The sequence below is a fragment of the Thrips palmi genome, unplaced genomic scaffold (assembly GCF_012932325.1).
Source record: "Thrips palmi isolate BJ-2018 unplaced genomic scaffold, TpBJ-2018v1 HiC_scaffold_4, whole genome shotgun sequence".
NCBI lineage: Eukaryota > Metazoa > Arthropoda > Insecta > Thysanoptera > Thripidae > Thrips > Thrips palmi.
The window spans coordinates 11,085,723-11,109,541 of NW_023144631.1; the positions used below are offsets into that span (position 1 = coordinate 11,085,723).

The 23,819-nt window shown below is 61.2% G+C and overlaps 1 protein-coding gene, 4 non-coding genes and 1 pseudogene across 7 annotated transcripts in view; all 6 read left to right on the forward strand.

Annotated features, from left to right (window-relative positions):
- Positions 1 to 8,404, forward strand: part of LOC117649428 (solute carrier organic anion transporter family member 74D) — a 28,764-nt gene extending 20,360 nt beyond the window's left edge. The window contains exons 1-13 of one of the 3 annotated variants that reach the window (XM_034392214.1): positions 791 to 897; positions 2,133 to 2,380; positions 4,941 to 5,174; positions 5,249 to 5,455; positions 5,595 to 5,735; positions 5,806 to 6,045; positions 6,118 to 6,282; positions 6,362 to 6,560; positions 6,626 to 6,770; positions 6,845 to 7,218; positions 7,320 to 7,423; positions 7,513 to 7,614; positions 7,913 to 8,404. In XM_034392214.1, coding sequence (XP_034248105.1) covers positions 2,143 to 2,380; positions 4,941 to 5,174; positions 5,249 to 5,455; positions 5,595 to 5,735; positions 5,806 to 6,045; positions 6,118 to 6,282; positions 6,362 to 6,560; positions 6,626 to 6,770; positions 6,845 to 7,218; positions 7,320 to 7,423; positions 7,513 to 7,614; positions 7,913 to 8,070 — 2,307 coding nt within the window. In that variant the 5' untranslated portion in view covers positions 791 to 897; positions 2,133 to 2,142 and the 3' untranslated portion in view covers positions 8,071 to 8,404. Of the gene's footprint in view, positions 1 to 790; positions 898 to 2,132; positions 2,381 to 4,940; positions 5,175 to 5,248; positions 5,456 to 5,594; positions 5,736 to 5,805; positions 6,046 to 6,117; positions 6,283 to 6,361; positions 6,561 to 6,625; positions 6,771 to 6,844; positions 7,219 to 7,319; positions 7,424 to 7,512; positions 7,636 to 7,857; positions 7,884 to 7,912 lie in introns of those variants that run through there. The other 2 variants (XM_034392215.1, XM_034392213.1) reach the window with 2 other exon arrangements.
- A 4,646-nt stretch (positions 8,405 to 13,050) lies between these two features.
- Positions 13,051 to 20,486, forward strand: LOC117649406 (annotated as a pseudogene).
- Trnag-ucc lies at positions 15,621 to 15,692 on the forward strand. Its single transcript has one exon. It is a non-coding gene; the product is annotated as a tRNA-Gly (tRNA).
- Trnag-ucc lies at positions 15,782 to 15,853 on the forward strand. Its single transcript has one exon. It is a non-coding gene; the product is annotated as a tRNA-Gly (tRNA).
- On the forward strand, positions 15,937 to 16,008 carry Trnag-ucc. Its single transcript has one exon. It is a non-coding gene; the product is annotated as a tRNA-Gly (tRNA).
- Trnag-ucc lies at positions 16,091 to 16,162 on the forward strand. The gene has a single exon. It is a non-coding gene; the product is annotated as a tRNA-Gly (tRNA).
- Positions 20,487 to 23,819: the final 3,333 nt, after the last annotated feature.

A 23,819-nucleotide genomic window follows, 5' to 3' on the forward strand; every position in this document is an offset into this window, starting at 1 on the left:
TGAAACTGGAGCAGCGGTCTCGGCCTTGACTAACAGCCCTTGGATGCCCTTGAGGTGTGGGAGGATGGGAAGGAGGATGGGGCGACACGACAGGACGCCGCGGCGCGACGCGGCGACAGGCATCAACACACGCTAGAGCGCGCTGGAGGCATTGTGGGCAGGCCGGGCAGGGCAAGCGCTGCTGGTTGTGGCGCCTCAACGCCACACCATGAAAAACGAAAAAATAAAAAGGTGGGTGTTATCTTTGATTCCCTATTTCCCGTGCACAATTTTGAATCCGCTCCACGCTTCCGGGAGTGGCGGCACGTGCATGACAGCCCGACGCGTCGCGACGCGGTCCTCCAGAGGATGCAATCACAGTGTGCAGGACGCCGCCGCATCCGCGACCGGCCCGCCGTCGCGCTTGCTCTCTCACACCGCAACGCGACGCCCCACGAGTGCGAGAGAGACAGAGTGACAGCCTGCGGCGGCAGCCTGGCTGTCATGTTGACGAACGGCTTGGCTCTATTCGGCGTCATTTCTTGGGCCAACTCATCAAGCCGAGAGTACCTGGCCGTGCCTGGCCGGCGGGCCGAGCGCCGAGCGCGGTGCATCCTTGAACCGAAATGACTGAGTACGGAGTACGGAGCGGATGTTGTCCAGCCGCGCGGACAAATGGACGCTCACCCACGTAACGCGCTGCTGTCGGCGCGGGCTGTGCCATGGCAGTGCCAGGGCTGTACCGACGGGCGTCATCAGCCGCCTCCAGGACGCCGACGGCCCGGCCGCCGCCACAGAGCGGTCCCAGACGCGGAGCGCGGCGTTCGTCGGCGATCCATTTTGCGCGCCGCCGTGCCGCCAAGGTGCTGGCTCTTTGAACCGCGCGTGGCGCGCCGAGTCCTGGGTAACCGGCTGCAGGTGAGCGGGGCGGGGCGGGGCGGGGCGGGGCGGGGCGGGGCGAGGCGGGGCGGGGCGGGGCGGGGCGGGGCGGGGCGCGCACTCGGCGTGTATTACGCGAGCCAGCTGCCTCCATACTCGCGCTGCCGCGGCCTCTTGACCCCCTCCCCCTCCCCCTCGCGGTGGCGTCGCGACGCGCCGCTCGCGGTCAAGGCGAGTGGCTTTGGCGCGGCGTGGTCTTGGTGGCTCCGCGGAACTGACAGTGGAGTGGGAGGCCCGCGGCCGCGACGCGGAACGCGAGGCGAAGCGCGAAGCGTCGCCGACATTATTGCTCACCTCACTATCCGTGCATGTGTGTGTGCGCGCGCGCGCGCGCGTGTGTGTGTGTGTGTGTGTGTGTGTGTGACGCGGGAAAGAGAAATATCGCTTGTGGCGAAAAATGCTTTGTCTCCGTCAGGGTTTGAGCGTTGTGGTCCTCGTGCACTGTGAGGTTTTGTGTGTGTGTGTGCGTGTGTGTGTGTGAGTGTGCGTGAGGCGGGAGGCGAGAGGGAAGGACCACGGCAAGGCACCCGAGGCAAAGCACAGCCTGCTTACCGGGCAACCTATCTCTCCGGGATGAGGTACAAGACTACAAGATCCAGCTTAAGCTGCCTTTCATACCCCCGTCGTCCGCCCATGGCGTCCTTGGCCGCCCTCGGCTTGGCGGACGTGGGGAGCTTGGCGGAGCTTGGCCGAGCTTGGCGGCAGACAAGTGGGGTGGTCCCGGACCAGGTCCGTGTGTCCGTGTGTCTGTGTGCCCGTGGGACTACTAGGCCAGCGGCGCCAGCGCCCTCCAGTGTCGTGTCGTACACGATGTGGGAGGAGCAAGGAGCCCGCCCTCTGATCTGACTTGATCCTGTAACCAGCAGCGTGGACCAGAGCGCGCCAGCGCGCGGACACGCACCGATATCGCGTTCTCCGTTGCCAAACAATTGCAGGAAGTGAAAATGTTCTTAGAGCAATTAACCGACGCATTTTGTACTTTTTGTTGTCAAACTATACTCTGACCAGAAAACGAAGAGCTCTGAGTTCTCGCGGTTTATGGCCTCTGCCGCCTTGGCTAGCATTGCAGGTAGCCCTCGACCGCGAGGACCCAGGGCTCTTCGTTTTCTGGTCCGAGTATATCTGTCAGTGGACTTGTAATGCGGTCCATGCGCCTCACCCCCCACTCGAACATCGCCCTGCCATAACGCACGGCCCTTGTCTGCCTGCCGCAGGATCCACAGGATGGCGTCCAGGGACTCCTCCAAGACGGCCTCCACGCTGGAGGTGGCCGACACGAACAACGACTACCTGTGCGGCATGTGGGGTTGGCGGCCGGCCTGCCTCAACCGGTTCGCCACCTCCAGGACGTTCCTGGTGGTGTACGGGCTGCTGGGCACCGTGCAGGCCATGGCGTACGTCTACTTCATCTCCACGCTCACCACTCTGGAGAAGCGCTTCAAGATCCCCAGTAAAACCACGGGTAAGCTGGCGTTGCTTCGTTTTAATTTTTCTGTACACCTGCACAAAAAAAATAATAGGGTATTTCGGAGCAGCCCTGGCCCGGAAGAAGAAGAACAAAAACGGAAGTTAGAATTGGCAGTTTATATGAGAAATATACGCTACGGATGAGCATCCGCAGCGTATATTTCTCATATAAACTGCCATTTCCAACTTCCGTTTTTGTTCTTCTTCTTCCGGGCCAAGGCTGCTCCGAAATACCCTATTGACGACTTTCGGCACGATGTTTCGTCTCTGACTAACTTAAAAGGTCCACCAGAATTCGGACTGCCAACCGTTGAGAACCACACTGGAAAATCGAAAAGATGCAAACAACGCGAATGCTATAGAGTCGTAAAAAATGTTGTGGCGGCTCCAGGCAACGCACAGCCCATCCCTCTGCACCCTTCTACCCGTCCAGCGGCCGCCGATCCAGCGGCGGCACGCAAAGCCCCGTTTTATATTCCAAAATAAATGTTTCATGAGTTCTTTTTCATGAGGTGCCATGTGTACGTCATTAGATTGCAGCGGCAGGTGCGCACTCGCGGACTCACACACCTTTACGCGCGCGCCGTCCGACGCCGTCGCACTCTCACACACGCGTCCGTGAAGCTATGCGCGTCCGCGAAGCCTGCGCGTCCGCGCACTCAGAGGGCACGCGTGTCCCGTGCACCGGCACGCCTGCCCCGCCGCGCCCCGCCCCGCCCCGCCCCGCCGCGCCACGGCACGACACCATGAAATTTCTATGAGGGCGAATTCTTAATCCTGCGCCACGCGCTTTCGCGAAAAGGAGGCAAATATAAAAGAAAAAGGGGAAAAGAAAAAGTAGACGAGGCAAAGAACGGCAAAATTTACATCACCTGTACTCTAAAAGATGTCTTGTGGACAATTTTTGTCGCTGGTTTCTGGCCTAGGGTTGAAAATGCCCGGAAAGTTTCCGGAAACATTGGAAAAAAACAGTGTTTTTTTTTTCGTTTTTTTCCCTGGCCTCGGAAAAATTGGAAAGATTCAGCCTGAAAAGTAGGCAAAAAGTCGGGCATTTTGCCTGAAAGTAGGCTAAAAGCATACCTTTATCCCTATGTGAACACGATTCTCAGTGCACTCATACTACTTATACCCTGTTATGATTCCTTCTCGTGCGTTTTTTTGAGCTTGCTGTTGTGAATCTCGGGTTGTCAGTACAAGTAAAGTTGCAACAAAGCACAAAAATAGTAGATTCCATGATCATAGTGCTTAAAAACTAATTTTTCCTATTTTTCCTTTTTTTCCAAATTTTCTGGGTTTTTTTCCAACTTTTCCTGTTTTTTTCCGACCCTTTGAAAGTTTCCGGAAAATTTGCATCTCTATTCTGGCCCATTATCCTGGCAGGGCCGCTGATGACATTTGATGTGCTTACGGAAGTCCCATATGACCAGTGACCCGACTCCGGTTCACGGTGTTTCTTCCGTGGAATACCCTTTGATTTCCGGCTTTGTCTGCAAACGAGAAAAAGCAAAAGAGTTGGAGTTGAGAATACTTCCCAAATGTTCCTCCCGTAACGTGGCCAAGTCTGTTTGCCTGGGTGGCGGCCTGGCGGGAAGGCACGGAGGCGGGCGCTTCTTCGCTCCCCGTGCGCCTCGCTCTGCCTCGCTCTGCTTTGCTCTGCTTCCGGGAACTTTTTCCCGGCAAAGGGGCGCTGTCGCCGCTTCCAGCACGCCGCCATGGAGGCACGCGGCACGCGACACACGCCAAGCGCACAGTGGGCCAGAAAACCGCTGGAGGCGGCCAAAATTCGAGACGCGTTTTGAGCTCAAGAGTCGCTAAACAGGACTCGAACCAAACGTGTGACCCCACCAATGGATTCCTCTCCTAACGAGGAATCCAATGGTGGGGTCACAAGTCCCATTTAGTGACTCTGGAGCTCAAAACGCGTCTAGAATTTTGGCCGCCCCCACCGTTCTTCCGGCCCACTGTGAAGCGGCACGCGGGGGCAGCCTGCGGGCAGACGCCGGGACCGAGGCCTCCACGAGTGTCTGAATTAAAAGGCCGAGGGGCTCAGCAGGAAAAGGGGTTCCCTTCAAGGGCGCACCGCGCACCACTTCACTGTGAAGGGAGGAAAGCACGGCCCGGCACGGCCGCTGCACCTGACGAGCAAAGCCTCGCAGCAAACTAGGGCCGTGCCGTGCGTTTTCCGCCCCGCCTTGAACCCAACACCCAACGAAAACAACATGCGAAACTTGCTGCCCGCGGCCTGCGCCCTGCCCCGCCCTGCCCGCTGCGCGCAATATTCTTGTTTTCTCTGGAATGAAATAACATTTTAGTGGCGCTGTTTCGCAGCCTGCCTTTTATCGGTTCGGTTCGGCCGAGAGGTGGAGGGGCAGAGAGGGGCAGGCACGTACCGACGTACCCGTCAGGGCGCGTCAAGGGCTGGCGCGAGGTTTGGCGCCGCCAGCCAGAGAGGTTCAAGTCCCTCCCCTTGCTGGAGGACGACGTGGAGGCGGCGCGCGGGGCGGACGGACAGACAGAGACCGACAGACAGTGGCTGATAAACTGTGAGTTTGCAGGCATCATGCTGAGCGGCAACGAGGTGAGCCAGATCATGCTGTCCCTGTTCCTCACGTACTACGGCGGCCAGGGCCGACGGCCGCTGTGGATCGCCTGGGGCGTTGCGTTGTCGGCGGCCTCCTGCTTCATCCTCACCCTGCCGCACTTCGTGTTCGGCGCCGGCCCCGACGCCATCGCCCTCACCGAGGAGTACCTGCAGCACCGCCACTTCAACTACTCCGTGTCGCAGAGCGGTAAGCCCTGGCCGTGCCTTTTTGGCGGCGGAGTTGGCTGCTGGGCGGCGCGGGCTGACCCTTCGCTGCTACAGAGCAGGCCAAGCTGTGCTCGTGGTCGCACCCGCCGGACCCGGACTGCCCGCTGGACAACGAGGTGGACCTGGAGTACACGTGGCTGCCGGCCGGGCTGGTGTTCCTGTCGCAGTTCGTGCTGGGCGTGGGCACCACCCTCTACTTCTCGCTGGGCCAGACCTACCTGGACGACAACACCAAGAAGACCAACACCCCCATGCTGCTGGGTAGGCTGCCAAGGCTGGGGCCCACGGGCCACACGCCGCCTGCGGAGCGGCGGGTAGGCAGCGCGGCGTGCGCGTGCGTACGTTGGGCTGCCTACCCCGCAGGCGCTCTGTCTATCTGCTCTCTCTGTCTTTGTCGCAGGCCTGACCATGGCGCTGCGCACGGTGGGGCCCGCCATCGGCTTCGTGCTGGGCTTCGCCTGCCTCAGCCTCTACATCGACCCGTCCCTCACGCCCGTCATCGGCATGAAGGACCCGCGCTGGCTGGGCGCCTGGTGGCTGGGTAAGCTCCCCGCCCGCTTCCAAAAACAAGAAGGAAGACAACATATTCGGGGACGTGATCTCTGTTCCAGGCTGGATCCTGCTCGGCTCCACCATGTTCATGTTCGCGGCGCTCATGGCCTTCTTCCCGCGCTTCCTGCCCAAGAAGAACATGGGCCGCAACATGGTGCTGGGCACGCTGCAGCAGACCAAGGAGGCCCTGTCCAAGGACGAACGGCCGCTCACGTCGGGCACGTCCTTCAAGGTGGAGCCCCTGCCCGCGACGCAGGGCCTCGCGTCCGCACAGGCCGTCGAGAAGCCGACGCTTAAAGGTGCGGCCCGGAAGGGGAGAGAGAAAGAGAGAGAGAAGGAGGAACCCGAATAACGCGTTCCTTGTCTTGCAGCCTTCCCCGGGGCCCTAATGCGCCTGCTGCAGAACAAGCTGCTGCTGTGCAACATCTGGTCCGGCATCTTCTACATCCTGGGCGGCTCCGCCTACATCACCTTCATCACCAAGTACATGGAGGTGCAGTTCCAGCAGTCGTCCGCCAAGGCGTCCATGATCACGGGTAGGCAACGTCTTCCATTTCCCGGGTTACTTCAAAACGATTCGCCGCCCCTCACTGAATGGGATGAACCACCCCGCAGCGCCGATCTCCATCCTGGCCATGATGACGGGCTTCTTGGTGTCGGGCTGGGCCATCTCGCGCTTCAAGCCCAGGCCGCTGTACTTGTTGAGCTGGAACGTCATCGTGGGCGCCACGTACGTGCTGAGCGAGATTTCCTTCATCTTCCTGGGCTGCCCCGAGGTGGCCCTGCAGGGCTACCGCCAGGACTACCAGGGCAGGTAAGTGCGAGCACGCTCGTGCAGTGAAGCGTTTGGAACGAAACTTGAATGATGCCGTTGACCAGGGTGGAGCTGACGATGCCGTGCAACTTGAACTGCGGCTGCCAGAACATCAAGTACGACCCGGTGTGCTTCGAGCCGCTCGGCCTCACCTTCTACTCCGCCTGCCACGCCGGCTGCACGTCCAGCATCATCCACAACGACATCAAGGCGAGCAGCGACAACTTGAAAGCCAGGTCAACGTCCCGGACGAGAGTTTGAACCCGCACTTCTCCTCTCCACAGATGTACGACAACTGCACTTGCGTGTCCGGCGGGGCTGACGCGTGGCGGGGTCCTGGTCACGGGTCGGGGGACCCCAGCCACCACCACCAGTACATGAGCGTCGGGGCTGGCGGCTACCCTTCCGGCTACACGGCCGGCTACGGGCAGCAGGGCTACGGGCAGGGCTACACGCCGGGCTACGGGCAAGGCTACACGCAGGGCGGCGACGGCTACCCGGGCTGGACGCCGTGGCCACAGGTGTCGAACCGCGCGGTGCGGGCGGGGCCCTGCGACCTGGACTGCCACAACGTCTTCTTCACCTTCATCATCATCACCACCTTCATGCACAGCTTGGGCTCCTCCGGGAAGGTCGGCAACCTCCTCGTCAACTACAGGTGGGAACTCGGCGACGGTCAAAATGACAACTTGTGCATTCGTGATCTGGCAAGAGAATCCGTCTGACGGCGGGTCGTGTATTGTTTTCGTTGGTGTGCAGGGCGGTGGACCCGAAGGACAAAGCCTTCGCGCAGGGGCTGTCGCTGTTCCTCATCAGCATTTTCGCTTTCATCCCCGGGCCGATACTGTTCGGAGCCATTATCGGTTGGTAGCGCCGGAAATACGTGCACCCTACACTGTTGGCGGTTGGCGCGGTTGGCAACCCCCACTCTGTCTCCGTCTCTCTCTTGCAGACTCGACGTGCCTGGTGTGGGATGAGTCCTGCGGTCGCAAGGGCAACTGCTGGCTGTACGACAAGGCCAGCTTCCGGACCTACATCAACGCCACGGCGGCCGGTACGTTTACTGTCCGCGGCCGTCCACGCACAGTGGGCCAGAAGACCGGTGGAGGCGGCCCTAGACGCGTTTTGAGCTCCATAGTCGCTAAACAGGACTCGAACCGAACGTGTGACCCCACCAAGGGATTGCTCTCCGGACGGGGAATCCATTGGTGGGGTCACACGTTCGGTTCGAGTCCCATTTAGTGACTCTGGAGCCCAAAACCTGTCTAGAGTTTTGGCCGCCTCCACCGGTCTTCTGGCCCACTGTGAAACGGCGACAGAGAGTCTGATCCTTGGCGGCGTTTGATTGGCAGTCATCACCACGATCGGAGTGCTGCTCGACGCCGTCGTCTGCTACTTGGGCAAGGACCTCGTGCTGTACGCCGAGGAGGAGCCGGCCAATCCGCAGGAGATTACCCCCACCCCGGAGGACCTCACGCCCCAGCAGAAGTACACGTCCATAGCAGTGTGATGGAACTGCGCGCCCCTTCCGGTCCCGGACCGGCCGCCCGGGCGTGGGGTGAAAAAGAAAAGACAGATTTCGAATGGATTCGCCCAGTTTGCGCGGGTTATGTGCTCAAGACACTCTCACCCCACGGACCAACATGCCAAAAAGTGTCAAATATTAGTTACGTCTAGGGTAACAAATTGTGCAAATCAAAAGCAAATAGGCAAAGCCGTCCAGAGAATTGAAAGCAGGCCATTTATTTTGTTCGGGTCCGTTTGGTCGTCGGCTCGGATATTTTATAAGTGCGCCGGTTACGTTCGAGTTTATGGTGTAAATCCTAGTCACAGCCGATGGGATGTTTAACAGTTAGTTCTTGTACAGGGAGCATCGCGATAAAATCGTTGTGAAATGAGGCAATTTTGTTCGGCTGAAGATTTATTTTTTATCGTAAATATGTCTGTTCTACCTGGCAGACATCTTGCATCTTTTGATCAAATCGATGTACTGTCAAGCCCAGCGTTTCTTCGTTGAGTGTGTTGTAATTACGTATTGAACTCAGACTTGTGATAAACATATTTTATTTGTATAAATGAACTGTAAAAAGAAGAAGAATACACAGATCAAATATTTTTGTTGGACAATAAGTAATGTTAAATATCTTTAAATAAAAATTGCATCATCGTTTTGAACCTAGTTTCATTTCTGACTCCACCCCTATGACTTTCATAGTCAGTCACCTTGAGTCTAGCAGCTCGATGCATTTTCGCCACGTGAAAAGATGCGGGCGCCGCCGATAGTTGACCTTCCAGCCTTCCAGTGTCGTGACGCAATCACTTCACCCTGAAAAGCTACAAACACATGCAAGCGAGAGCAACAGTACCCCGAGGGTTTTAAGCCCGTCTGTCTGTCTGTCTGTCTGTCTGTCTGTCTGCCAGAGCGTCTCCACCGGTCCCTCCCTTCCCCAATCGCTGAGCAACTCTCGGGAGGGCCTTACTAACATCCATTCCACAGATAGGACCGAGTCATGATAGCCTGTCACTATTTGATTCCCCCAGATCCCGGATTGGGGCGCTGAGGGCCTTGCTGGGCGCAGGCCGGCCCGCCCACTCCGCCCCGCCACAGCCCGTCGCCCCGCCACGCCGTGTTTCCTGTTGGTGCTTCGCGGACCGTCAAATCCACCTCCCCACCCTCTCACCCCACAAAGATAAGACAAATGCGTAGTAGCGCAACACGGGGGCCTCAAAAATACGTAAAGCTGTACTTTTCAATTACAAATATTCAATCCACTTGGGAAACAAAGTACTGTTAGTACCAGCAGGGCAGAGAGCACCCTATAAGATCTTGGTCTCAAGGTCGCAGCAAAAATTTATTCGCCGACGTTGTGCTGCCCCCAATCCGTCTCGGCCTGCCCACACTGCGTGCTGCAGTGCCGTGGCGACGCGTACGGCGAACGAAGGGGAAAGGGGTTGGCCCGGGTTGGCCGGGAAGGCCGGGAGAAGGGCGCGCCGGGCACCGCCTCCAGCGGCCCCAGGGCCCCAGCGTCGACCTCCATAGAGGCCTCCAGGCCTCCTCTGCGGACGGTGGCCGCTGTGCGGTCGCTGCGCTGTCTCCCCGAGGCCTTCCCTTCCCCCGGGATGTTGCACTACGGTGCAGCATTTCGCATTGTCCCGAAATGATCCGGCTCCGCGTCGGCGGGCGTCGCGTGTCTGAGCGCTGCGTCGCCGCCTCCCGCATGCGCGACGAGCCCCCACCCACCGCCAGCATGTCTGCGGGCTGCCTCCGAGCAGCGCCTCGTCGCTGTCTCTCTCGTGCCCCTAGGGACGGCTGGACGGCCCCACGAGTGCGAGAGAGACAGGCGAGTCAGGCTGCTGCATAATCGGGACCTAATTGGGCGGACACTTTCACCCGGGCGAGGCAAAGCATCGAAGCCATCGCAGCGCTCCCGGTGCCCGTCATTCGCTCGCCATGGCCCGCCCCGTCGTCGCCGTCGTCGTGTTGGTTTCGGCGCTGGGCGCCGCGAGCGCGCGCTCCCTGCTCGCCGTCAGCCCCGCCAACGCCAACGGTAAAGGACCTGCACGTTGAGCGCCCAGTCACGGGGACTGCCGGTCCTGGTCAATGACCAAGGCAGGTGCCGCCAAGGGTGTCGCGGCCAGGATCAGGGCGCCGGCGGCGTCCTCCCCGTCCTCCGCCGCGCCGCCGCGCCGGATTAGGCGGCCGCCGACTGAGTGTTGCGCCACGGCGGCGGGGGCGGGCCAGGACGAGCCAGACGCGCCGTGACGCGAAATAACCCAGGCTTCTGGAAAATCGGTCCGGGCAGACGTCGAGGTTCCCGTGGAGTGCTCGCCGCACGGCTCGGACGCCGTGCTCTGCCGCCTGCACGTGCCCGTCGACGCCGCGGACGCTGCGGACGCCACCCGCGGCGCCCGTCGTCTGCTGGGCCGCATCGGCTTCCTGGCGGGGCTGCACCTCGGGGGCGCCATCTCGAGCAGCGGGTCGCTGTCCGCCAGCCACAGCCTCAACGTGTTCGGCAAGACCATGAACACGGCGCTGTCCGTCAGCTACGGCCCCAACGGGTACTACCAGGTACGGTCGACGTGAAGCACTCCGTTGAGAGGTTTGTCCGGCCGGCAACCAGATGCCCTTCCGGTTGCAGGGCCCCGGAGGACTCGGTGGCGGTCGGCCTCCGCTCAGTCCGATCGCCCCCGGCTTCGGCCTCGCCGACGACCCGACCGCGTCATCGCCGGCCTCGTCGACGCCCACGTCGACGCCGTGCCCCGACAAGGGCGGCGAGGCGTCGGCCGTGCTGGCGGGCACCATCTCTAGGGACTCGACGCGGCGCACGCCGGGGCTTACCAAGGCCGGCGCGGGCCCCGAGCTGGTGCCGTCCAACCGCCTGCCCGTCGCCGAGGACATCGGCGGCGCGACGCCGCCCGGGCCGCCCCCGCACCACGTCAAGGTGGCCGTCGAGGCGCCGGCCGGCACCGTCTCCGCGGACGGCGACGACGAGGACGCGCGCAACGACGTGGAGGTAAAACCCGCGCGCCCGGCGTCTGGCCTGGCCAACTGGGCTGGCCAACTGGGCTGCCAGCGCTTCGCGCTTCGCCGCCTTGATGAATAAAATGATCGGACGCTGTTTATGGCCCGCCAGGAGGCTGGTGCCGAACGGTGCTTTCGACGCTGTCTCTCGCACCTATGGGGGACGCCGCAAGAGTGCGAGAGACCGCGGCGCCGTTCGGACGCAGCCTGCCGCTTTACCACCCCCTGCGGCCCCCTGCGGCCCGCGGATGGCGGCCTGGTGGCGCCCCTCCGCGATAATGTCCCTAATGAACGGCTGGCCCGCGGTGCTGCCTGTTGGCGGCCAGTTCGGCCAGCAGACTCATTCCGAGGGTCGTTTTCGTATCTGTCTCTCTCGCACCTATGCGGCACGCTCCATGCGTGCGAGAGAGACAGAGCGACGAAAACGACTCTCGGAATCAGTCAGCAGGCCTCACAGCCCTACGGCAACACGCGTGGGGCCGCGGCCGCGCTCTGCTGCTCCACGGGGCGCGACGGCGCGACCCCCAGCCACCGCGCCCGCGCCCCGCCCCGCCACTCCGCGCAAACAAACTGTTTTGACGAGTGGCATGTTGTAGGACTTCCCGGAAGGACGGCATATTGCTTCACCCTCGAGCGCCCTAGGCCTCGGCAGCCCCGGCTTTCCCTTCCGCTCAATCTCCTCCCCCCCCCTTTACCCCGACGGAGGCCTACAATCAAGGGGCAGCGTAGATCAGCTCCGCAAAGAGGCCGTTTCCCGTGTAGTGGAGTGCCAGTGAATGGGCAGGCCGGCAGCGCCGGCACGCGCAGGCTAAGCAGCGCTGTTACGCCGCGACGCCCCCGCGCCCCCGCCTCGAGGATTTCACAGTGGATTGAGTATCGATTAGTGTGCGATTTGGCCGCTATCGCCGCGCTCTCCACATCCATCCCCGTAACATCGGTTTCATTTTGTTTCCCGCTTCGATTTCTCTCTGTCGCCTCTCTGTCCCCGCAGCCGGCGCCGATCACGGAGGAAGTGGACGAGGGCGAGTCGGGGATGGTCGGCGAGGAGCCGGAACCGCCTGCGCCCCAGGGCCGGCCCGGCGTCCTGCTCTCCTCGGAGCGGCGCGCGCAGCTCGAGGCCGTGGCCAGGGTGCGGACGCCGGCCGCGGACGCGCAGCGGAGGCTGTTCCTGCAGCACCACAACAAGCACGTGGCCGCCTTCAACGCGCACCACGCCAAGTACAACGGCGACGTGTCGCGGGTGGCCGTCTTCTCGCGCTCGTAAACGAAGCGCACCTTCTTCCGCATCTTTGCATTTCATCCATTTCATCAAGCTGCCGGCTGTTAGTTGGCATTGTCGGCTTCTAGATTGAGATTGCCGCCCAGCAGGATCCAGTCGGTGGTCGGTTGGCATACGATCATATAGGTCCAGCCGTCCAGCAATAACAGCCTGTGGGTTTGGGCAGGCAACCCACACGACTCTCTTTATACTGTGACGTAACACGTGTTGCCTACCCTGCATCCCTCTGCTTCGAACAGTCTTACCCCGTGATTGCTCAAAACTCAATTTCTCGCGCCTCGACTTCTTCTACTCAGCCCTCCGCATGACGACCCATTCATTGATTGTGCAATAATTGCAGTGTTTTGTTGCTTCTCTTGAATAAAACTCAAGAATCTCCGTTACGAATTGTTGTTGATGTCGTCATTATTTCGTCTCCTGAGAACCAACAGCTCTTCCGGCGCTGCTCTCGTTTCCTTCCGCCCTTTCGGATCGGACTGTACGCTGTACGTTTTCGTCGCTCTGTCTCTCTCGCACCTATAGGGGATGCCCCATGAGTGCGAGGGAGACAGAGCGACGAAAACGACTCTCGGAATCAGGCTGCTGCGCGACGCGCCCCGTGTGAGCCCCGGGTGGGGTGGGGAGGGGAGGGCGGGGAGAGAGGCGCGGACCCTGGAAAAGCCGAAACCGAAACGGTAGCGCCCCCGCCACTGCCGGCCGGCGGCGCGGCTTCGGCGAAGGGGGTTCCCTGTTCCCTGCACGCTGCTGCAGCGCACAGCTTTGCAGCACCCTGACCTGGGACTGGGACTTTGGAGCGTTCTCCCCGGGCCGACCGCAGGCCAGGCCGCCGGCAGCCAGGTCAGCAGTCAGTCAGTCCGAGACCAGCGCGTCAGAGCATCAGTCGCAGAGCGTCCGCCGGCCGGAGCGTAGCGCGAAGTGAGGTTAGGTGCCGCCAAGCCGACAGGTCCAGACCGGACTGGACGCGCGACGCTGCGGTGTTTGTGTTTGACATCGTCACCGGCGCCCTGCGAGTCCTGCCATCGCCTGCACTGCCCTCAACAACGCGTGCTGGGATTACTCACTTCTCGAGGCGCCATGCTGGCGGGGTGTTGCTGAACTCCATCGTCTGCAGTGCGCACCAACCATGGGCGCTGCGCCCCGAACGTCGGCAGGCCCTGTCCAAGGACACCGCAGCTCCGGGATGCCGTCCTGGACGTCCTGGGCGACGCTGTCGCTCGCCTTCGTCCTGCTGCTGCAGGGCGCGTCCTGTCGTCCGTCCTCAAGTAAGTACAGTCCGGGCCAAGAGTGCGGCCAGGCTAGGTTCTAGGTTAGGGGCGGCAGTGTGTGCAGTGGGCGTGCCAGCGGCGGCGTGCCTCTCGCGATTGTTTCGCGGCGTTGTCTTGTTCAGCCTGGTGACCTAGGCCGCGGCGGTGCGGCTCGCGTCCGTGTGGAGTTGGAGGCCTCACCCACTCCGCTGTATTGCCCCCGCAATCCTTTCTCGTACTTTCACTCGGTGCACACACGCACACACGCTCTGTTCCGGGAAGGAGGAAGGGGCGGAACGATCGCTCGATTGCGTCGGAGACCGGAACTAGTCAGCCGCCGAGGATTGAAGGCGCCCGCCGGCTAGGCAAATCCAAGCCCTTCGGTCGGTGCGCGATGGACGGCCTTGAAGGCGCCCCGCCGCCGGCCTTCCGGGCCCTTCGCCCTTAGCGTGAGCGGCCGGGGAAACCGGGGTCAAACCGCGCGCCGGTCCAGCCGCCATTTTCGGAGAGCCATTCCCTTTCGCACAGTTTTAAGCGGCGCCGCCCGCCCCCTCCCTGGACGGCCGGGGCCGTTCGAAGCGGGACCCACTTTCGCACACGGGCCCGTCGTGCCGCGTGCTCGGACCATTTTGCTCGGAGTGTAATCCCTCCGCGTACCCACAGTGGTTCTCATTCGGAGCGGGGGCCGTACACTCGATCCGCAGTCCCTTGCGACGGGCTCGAAACGCGTTAGAAGAGCTGGCGGTGCGCCACTGTGCTTGGGACTTTTCCCCGGCCAGTCTGCGGGGCGCGGCCCTGGCGGGGCGGGAGCCCCGTTTCGGAAGCGGCCCCCGCCCTGAGCCCCGTGCCGCGTAGCCTGCGTAGCCGCGTCGGGCTCGCTATGGTAATGTCGATGTGTAATCCCCGCCTCACCTCACAACCTAGCCGTCTCTGCTCTCGGCCGAGACTCGAACGCCTCCCTCCCTCCCTCCCCCCGGGGCCCTGCCGAGGCCGAGATTTTGGCGGTGATAAAGTCTCGCGAGCGCCGAGGTCGAGCCAGGCCGGGGCGAGGCCTTGCTGGGCGCGCTTAAAATTAAAGTGGAATTTTGACGTGTCGAGTAGGAGGCCCGTCACTTTGTCAGCATTCCTGCCAATTCCTGCCCCCTCAAAGCTCCCCAAGCCGTGGCCTGAGCCTGCCCCGCTCCGCCTCCGCATGCCTGCCGAGCGTGTGGGTGTGTGGGTGTGTTGGTGTGGCGCCAGCGGGGATTTTTTGGCGCATGTGTGTGGCTTGGTGTGGCTGGGCTGGTGGTTTGCGACCGACTCCGTACAGCGCTGTCGTCGCTCTGTCTCTCTCGCTCTCATGGAGCGTCCCGTGAGGCAGCGACGAAACGATGTGGTGAATCAGTCGTCTGCTCGCTGGGCTTGACAAGCTTGACAAAGGCTTGACCACCCATTGAGGCGTGGAAGACCACCCGAGGTCGCTTGTAGAATGAATTTCTATTTGAATGCATTGTAATTTCCTCTGTTCTGAGCATAAAGGGTATAGAAACGAATTTGGGGCCATTGACCCCAAAGGTCACGGTTGCCAAAATTTAATTTCAATTTGATCAAAACTCGATGAAAATCAATTTAGTACCTCGCCTTGTTTAGTTGGCGGCCCTGGAAGCCGGCGCTACGTGCAACTAAGTGGCCGCCGAAGTTTGGCTCGACGAGTGTAATCCGGGGCGGGGCCAGGCAGGCAGTGGAGTGGCTTCCACTTGGCAAATTACAAGCTGCGCGCTGCGCTGCGAAACGAGGTAATATCGGGGCGCGTCGCGTCGCAGAAAATAAGTTTGGAAGTTTGAGGATGTTCCCGCGCGCATCGGATGATTGAGCGGCTGGCGGTCGCACAGCTCCCGCGCTGCGCTACGCTACGCCACGCGGCGCCACGCCGCCGGGCCGCGCGCTGGTCCCCCCACCACTGCCACCATCGGCGGTGGGGGGCAGTGCTCGCGTCGCCACAACTCGCCCTGCGCGGAGGCCGACGCTCTCAAGAAGCGCTGGTGGTGTAATGGTTAGCATAGTTGCCTTCCAAGCAGTTGTTCCGGGTTCGATTCCCGGCCAGCGCATTCGTTTTCGTTCTGCGAGTCTCTTTCTGTCGCTCGTGTCGAGGCACCCGAGGGAAGCGGTCGGCGGTGGAGGGCCCCGTCAGCAAGAAGCGCTGGTGGTGTAATGGTTAGCATAGTTGCCTTCCAAGCAGTTGTTCCGGGTTCGATTCCCGGCCAGCGCATTCCTTTTTTCGCTCTCTTGGACAGCCGAGTTATCTGGTAAGAGAGTGACCAGCATTGCGCGGAAAGGCCTCGTCAGCAAGAAGCGCTGGTGGTGTAATGGTTAGCATAGTTGCCTTCCAAGCAGTTGTTCCGGGTTCGATTCCCGGCCAGCGCATCTAAATTTTTCACTCTCCTAGAATACCACGTTACATGTGGTGAGGAATCTCGATTGCGGGGAATGTCCCGTCTGGTACGAAGCGCTGGTGGTGTAATGGTTAGCATAGTTGCCTTCCAAGCAGTTGTTCCGGGTTCGATTCCCGGCCAGCGCAATTAATTTTATTAGTATTCGCTCGTGTGACTTTTGACTCGCTCCCTGTTTCCTCAGCCCGTTTTCTGGCAGCGTGGTTAACCCTTTGGTCTGTCCCCAGGTTCGCTCGGCGACGACCGTTCCGGACGGTCGCTGCTGCGCGTGGCCGCGTGGCCGTGGTACTCGTCGCGCCGCCTGCCGGTGTCGTCCTCGTCGTCCTGGAACGTGTTCTCGCTGCCAGTGGCGGCGCGCCTCAGCGCTACGCCGCTGACTGTGGCCCCAGTGGCGGCCCCGGTCGCTGCGCCTGTTTGGGAACTCCCCCGCCTGATGACGCCCATCGCCCAGAAGCAGGCCGCCAGGTACTAATCTCTCTTTGGCAAAATGCGCACAGCCGGATAAGATAATTTCGAGAGGAACCTCAGACACCCCTCTCCGCTCCCGTACTAAAATTTTTCAAATATTTCCTAACTTAGTGAGCTATTTTTGTGCTTGACAGCGACTACTTCATGGTGTCCCTGGCCTCTCCGACGAGCGGTGGCTCGCGCCCCGTCCGGTACGACTGGCAGACGCCGGCCCCCGCGACGACGCCCGCCGCCCCCGCGACGCCGTCCTGGCTGCGCTTGGTGACCGGCGGCACTCCGCTGTACGACCTGGTGGAGTCCGTGCAGAGCGACACGCGGCCCCACCTCCTCATCAACCGCGCCGCGACCAGGCGCGTGGCCCCCGTGGCCGCCACCCCCGCGCCGACCAGGTGAGAAGTGACGCTCTTCTAGGCCCAGCGGACTGGCATGTCGGTTGAGGTCGCTTTTTGTTGTTGGCACGGCACAACTGCCTGACTCAGGTGTTTGTTTCTCCTCCAGACCCACCTGGGCGCCCTCGTACTCGCCGTCCCCCGCCACCCTCGCCGCCACCCCCGCGGTGGCCGTGCTGCCCCGCGGCGACCAGCCCGAGGACGGCGCCAACGGCGCAACAGGTCTGGTGGCCGGCACCACGGCGTCGGCCCACACTGACGAGGCCGGCTCCACCGTGTACGTCTTCACGACCTCGGCCGTGGCCGCTACCGACGAGGCCCCCTACGACGCGGCCTCTGGCGTCGCGACGCTCTCGGCCTGGGACGACCAGTGGGCCAGCAACTCGGACACGGCAGCCACCAGCCTGCAGCCCGTGTTCGAGACTACAGTTGCCACGCACCAGCCCGTGTTCGAGACTACAGTTGCCACCCACCAGCCCACAATTGTGATAACCGATATTGCCGAAACTACATCCACGGCCTACCAGACGGCAGAGGCTACAGCCGCGACCTCCCACCAGGCCGAGACCACTGTTGCTGCCGAGACTGCAGCTCCGACCACCGATCGAGTTGATACCACCGAATGGAGCGAGACTGTAGCTCCAACCGAAGTGGTGTGGGCTGGGACTTCAGCCTCGCCCGAGCGCCCCGAGACCACTACAGCCAAAGAGCAAGCGGAGACTACAGCACCGCTCCTCGAGCAGGCCGTGACCACCGTGACCGCGGAAGTCACTACCAACACCTCGCTCTCCACCAATCCTGTGACAGAACCTCCAGCTGTTGTGACGACGGGTTTTGAACCAGAGTCCACGCCTTCCTATACTGCCACAGAAGCCGTCTTCTCTTCGAGTACGCCGGCGCTGACCACGGACGAGGCTGAAGCGGCCACTGTCATCTCCGTTTCCACGCCGCCCACGCAGGATGGCCACGACACCAACGGGCCCCTGGTGACCACCGATTTGCTCCTCACCGAGACCTCGGTCCCTACCAGCGAGGCGACGGCTGCTGTTACCAACGAACCACTTGTGACGACGGAGCTCTCCCCTGACGTCGGCAGCCCCGTGACCACGACGCAGCCCCAAGACGACGGTGCAGTCTCTACGACGCCGAGGCCCACGATCCCAGAGGAGGCCGAAACTGAGAGGAGCGAGTCCAGCACAGTCCCGTTGGAGACGACCGCCACAGATCTGCCCACAACCTACAACCTGGACACGATCGAGATCGAAATCAACCGCCGCGGCCAGTTCGCTACCACGGACTTCCCCGACGGCGTGCTGAGTACGACTGCCGCCCCCGCCACCACGGACTTCCCCGACGGCGTGCTGAGTACGACTGCCGCCCCCACCACCACGGAAGCTTTCAGCCCGCTGGCCGTGGAGGCCGAGGGCAGCACGGCGTCCTGGACAACTGAGCCCACTGATGTGACCTACGCCGCCCAGAACGCTGAGTCCGCCACCGACGCGATCTTCTCCACCACCTCGCCGACATCAGAGGTCTTTTCGACTTCCTCTGCGACGACAGAGATCGTCTCGACGACCTCCGCCCCTACAGAGTCTGTTTCGACGGCCTCTGCCCCGCCAGAGGACGTCTCGATGTACACTGAGCCCATCTGGACCACCGCCGAGGTTGGACCCAGCGTTTGGACCGAGGCTGCGACGACTTCGGACCCTGCGCCGACGGACGGATTCTCGACCCTTTCGTCCCCAACTGAGTCCTTCTTGACCTCAGAGGAAGAGTACTCCACCATGACCGACGCGTCGTCTACCTTGTTGAGCGAGGCGACCACCACGGCCGATGCCGCCCCCACCGAGGCCTCGACGTACTTGGTGGACGTCCTGACGACTTCGCCTGCTGACGTCGACCCCACGGCCTCGGAGATGACGGCCAGCGCACCGCAGGCGACCTTCTCGTGGTCTGCGGGCACGGACACGACGCCGCAGACCTTCACTGTGGTGACGTACCCGCTGCCGGGCACCTCCAAAAGTCCCTTTGTGGCGCCGCTCACCCTGAGGCCGACGTCGGCCCCCGTCGAGGACTTCAACTACTACGACGGCGTGGCGTTCGAGGACGGCGTGGTGGCCGGCGGCGGCTCCCCGGCGGACAGCTACATCCCGGACTACGACAGCCGCTCGGACGAGTACGACGGCGACTACTTCTCGGACGCGGCCGTGCGGCAGAGGCCCCCGCTGAGCCCGCCGCCGACGAGCGACACCAAGGGCCTGGAGATCGCGTCGCTGGTGAGGGAGACTCCACCCGCGCCGGCCCAGGACAGCCACCGGCGGTCGGACGTGCTGCCCGAAGACGACGTGGACGACGTGAGCAACGAGGTGGGCTCGGCCAGCATGGCGTGGGGCAGCGCAATGGGCAGCACGCCGCGGCCCGCGGCCTCGACCCCCAAGTACGGCGACTCGTTCGAGGGGCAGATGCTGCGCCGCATGGTGCCGCTCGTGGTCCGCCAGCTCCGCCTGGGCCACCTGTCCGCCGAGGACACCGAGCGCCTCCGGTACATCTTCGGCCCCATCTGGCCCGAGGTGGAGCAGATGGTGCGCGCCGCGGACGCGGGCGCGGCCGCAGGGACGCCGGCAAGTACCCGCACTTCAAGAAGTGGACGGGGGATGGCCAGCCCGGCGAGGGTGGGTCCTCACACCGCGGCGGCATGGTCCGGCGGCCCGCGCGACGCCCCGTGCGACGCCCGTGCGACGCCGTCCCCAGAAGCACAACAAGGGCGCCGGGCACAAGCGCGGCCCCAAGCGCGGCCAGAAGGGCGAGGGCCACCACGCGCCAGCCCCACCAGCCCCGCAGGCGGAGGCCGCGCGCCTCGGCACCCAGCGCAAGCCCAAGCGCGCCGTGCACAAGCACCACCACGCGCCGAAGCACGCCGTGATCAAGCACCACCACGCGCAGCACGCTCAGCACGCCGAGGTAAGTCGCGGCAGCTTGAACTTGAGAGGATTGTCCACGATTTGCCGTTTCGGGCCCGGAGTGTCTGCTGGCTGGACCTATCCCACTCGCGTCCGTCTTGTGGTTTGTTGTGTGTCTAACTTTGCTGCTTTGGCTTCCCTCCCCGCAGGACCACTTGGCGAGGCCGAGGCGCGCCCTTTCTGCGCCAGAGGACGCGGCCCAGGCCCACAAGGAGTACGACGACTACGAGGAGGGAGTGGAGGAGAACGACGAGGACTACTTGGGCGACGACCGCGACTACTACGACGCGTGAGTGTTTCTTTTTGTTGTTTTGCTCCTCTCTTTTCTGCCTGCGTTAGTTGTACGTACTTTGTTTCCGGGGAAAGTTATCCTGCCTAACAAGCAATTTCATGTTCCGCCAGCGACGAGGAGGACGAGGAGAGTGACGACGTGGCTGTGGAGGAGGAGGATGAGGACGAGGATGAGGGCCCGACGTGGACCGGGACAGTCCGTCCGTGATGGAGCTGCACTACCGCGGCAGGCAGGCGCAGGGCCTCCAGGGCGCCGACGACGTCCAGCACGGCCGCAGCTCCTCGCCGTCGAAGCACGGCGACGAGGCCATGGCGGGGGCCCTCGATGAAGACATGGCCATGGACGGAGCAGAGTACGAGTACTACTGAGAGCGTACTGAGAAGTTGTTGCCGTCCTTTCGACCCGCTGACATGCCATTCAACAATGGTCAATTGAAACTCATTTTATCGCCTATGATGTATGTGACTGGTAAAAAATCTCCTCGTATTTAATTATTGTAGTCGTTCAAGGTTTGAAGTGTTGGATTTTCAGTACAAAAGCAACGACAACACTTGATGATATAACTGTCCTTGATTTCAAGAAATGTATTGATTGAATAATTGTTATCTTAATTCTTGCTCATTTTGCTCATTTAAGTAAAAGATAATTAATTGAAGTTAATCTTTATTTTACAATGTTGCATAAAAATACAATTTTATTATTAAGTAAGTGTAATGTAATTGACAACTGTTGGTCTCTGTCATACCAGCACTCTAGTTTTCTTTGTATTTGTGTCAAGCAATCCATGCTGCTGTATGTACTTCAGCAACTCTCATAGCCGGTTTTTATAATGCAAGAGGATATTGATAGTGTATACTCTTATCCTGCTAATAATTTTTAGCCATAGTTTATATTGAAGTACAAATTTTGTAGAAAGTAAGTTAATCTTAATTTTGTGTGACAATGGTCTATTTTTTATGCTTTACTCGCTGTTATTTATCTTCAGTTTACAATTGTTGTCTTGAAGGAATTAAACTTAGCTTATTGTTGTATCTTATGGAATGTCAAATGTGATCTCTAGCTTGTAAGTCTCTTTGTGTACCAGGAACAGGAGTGTATTTAGGATTTTGTGATCATATTATTTTGATATCACAACTACCGAGTGTGAATGTATATATGTATCTTTGTATATTAAATGAAATTCTCTTCTGTGAAGAGAGTGCTACTCCAAGCCTCAATGTACAGTATTAGCAAGTATGGCAAGTATTAGAAGTAATTGTAAGGAAAAACCTGTGTTTTTTCAATGGAGGAAACCCTTGTAAAATTTAGTGCTTTTAAATTGTTGTCTTAAGTAAAGAACATTTCATTAAAAGCCCTTGTCACATTACTGCATGGATCATTCATTTCTACCCAGTTTTGTCAGAGTTCAAAGTAAAAGGTATTTTTCAGAATGCAAGCTCTAGGTTGGTCCGCTGTCCCAGCGCGGAGATAGAGACTGGGACCGCCGGGCAAGTAGGCCACCCATCGGACACGCGCGGCAATGTGGCCGCCTAGCTGCTCACTCTGACGCATTTTTCGCCGATCGCAATCATGTGTGAGTCTTCTGTTGTTGTTCGAGAGTGAGCAAATGCCCCTAGGTTTCGGGGGATGAGCAACTTGACTGAATGGAATCCTTGTTGAGGCCGGTGGCTGCGTTGAGGCGGTTGAGGCTTGGCGGCGGTCGGCTGGGCGGAAGGCGCTGGGCCCGCCTGGGAGGCAGGCCACCCTTCGTGCTCCAGACCCACTCTCGGCTTGGCTCGGCGCGCGCTGCTGCTGCTTGCTGTGCTCTGCCAGCTGAGCGCCGCGTCTTGGACTCTTGGAGAGGCAAGTTCTGCTCGCTCTGCCTCTGCCCCTGTCTTCGGCGGCTAGGCAGCGCGCAGCACGGCCCCGTCTGGCGGACCGCGAGCGTCTCGACGCACAGACTCCAGGCGCAGCCCGCGCAGCCCGCCTCGGCGAAGACACAAAGACCACCGTTCCGTTCGGGTCCTGGTGGCTTCCTGCGAGAGACTTGACTGCGGAAATCGAAATTGCTGCCCGGCCGGGGCCCCGTGCTGCGCCTAGCTTAGACTGGTCTTCGACTCGCTGGGCGTGACGTCGCTTTCACTGCTTCCTTTGAGCAGCTGCAGGTGGGCGGTGTCGCGTTGCACCGGGGAGGGGAGCTGCCAGATGTGGCGAGGGGGGCCGGTCCTGCCGCTTAATGGCCCCGACATAATTGCACCAAAGGATAGCGCGTTTCACATCCCCCCAACTCTGTAATCCGGTCATAGACCCCGTTCCGTTCGGGTCCTGGTGGCTTCCTGCGAGAGACTTGACTGCGGAAATCGAAATTGCTGCCCGGCCGCCGTGCTGCGCCTAGCTTAGACTGGTCTTCGACTGGCTGGGACGTGACGTCGCTTTCACTGCTTCCTTTGGGGCAGCTGCAGGTGTGGCGGTGTCGCGTTGCACCGGGGAAGGGGAAAGGGAAGGAGGGGAGGGGGACCGGACACGCTCCGACTGCACGACATCCGGTCGCCTCCCTTCACTTCCACGCACAGTGTGCGCGCACCCTCGATACTCCCTCACTCTCCCTGCAAGCGGCGCTTGAACCCCCTCCCCGCCTACATGAGCCCCTCCCCCGCTCCCCGGGCCCCGGGCCCCGGACGCCCCCGCTAATCCGGGCGGCGCGACACTCGATCTGCACACTGATTCCGAAGAGGCGTTTCGTGGCTCTGTCTCTGTCGCACTCACGGGGCGTTGTGCAGGCGAGCGAGAGAGACGGGGCGACGACACGACGCTCCGGAATCGCTCACGCCTCGGATTCCTTATTGGTGTTTGTTTATTCCGCGCGCCGGCTTCGCTGCCGAGTCGAGTCGGCACAACAGAGGGCACGGCGGCAGGGCCGAGTAATGAGGAATTCGGGGCGCGTGTCGTGTGCGAAGTGTGCGATGCGAGATAGACGGCAGCGAAGGGGCGGCGCGGCGGAGAGAGACGCGCTTTGCGCTGCGCGACGTACACGGCGCCAAAAGTCCTCAAAGTTGAGGAACGGGAATCAAACGCGCCGTGGCCGTGGTGTGACTTCGACGTCGCTGACCGGTTCGTACGCGATGACGCCCCCACTTGCCGTCGACGAGCTGCTGCAGCGAACAGAGTCCGGGAGTCATTTCCGTCGCTCTGCCTCTCTCGCGCCCATCCGATCCGGGACACCCCATGAGAGCGAGAGAGACAGCGCGACGAGGATTGGCCGGCGGAGACAGATTCAGGTAAGCCCCAGCAGACCAAACTAAACAGACCTCCCTCGGCCCTCGGCTCCACCAAAAGCAATCACAGCTCCAGGTGCCCCACGCCACCCCGCCCCGCCCCGGCCGCCTCCAAGGCCCTTGTACCGCGACGCCTTGCGACCTCCCCCACCCCCTGCCCCTCCCCGTCATCATTTCCCGGTTGGGGCGGATTGTGATTGTAATGAGCCAATCTAAGCCCCGTTGTTGGGTCCCCGAGGGTCCTCCCGGATCCCAGCTCTGCCCTGAGCCCCGTCGCCCCGCCGCGGCGCCGCGCCGTCGCCGATGGCCCCGTCGACCTCCTCGCTGTTTGACTCGCTGTTTGCTCCGGTTAATGGGAAAATTGGTGCCACCGTGCCGCCGCGCCGCTGAGCGTCCCCGTCCGCCGCCGTGTCCGCGCAGGG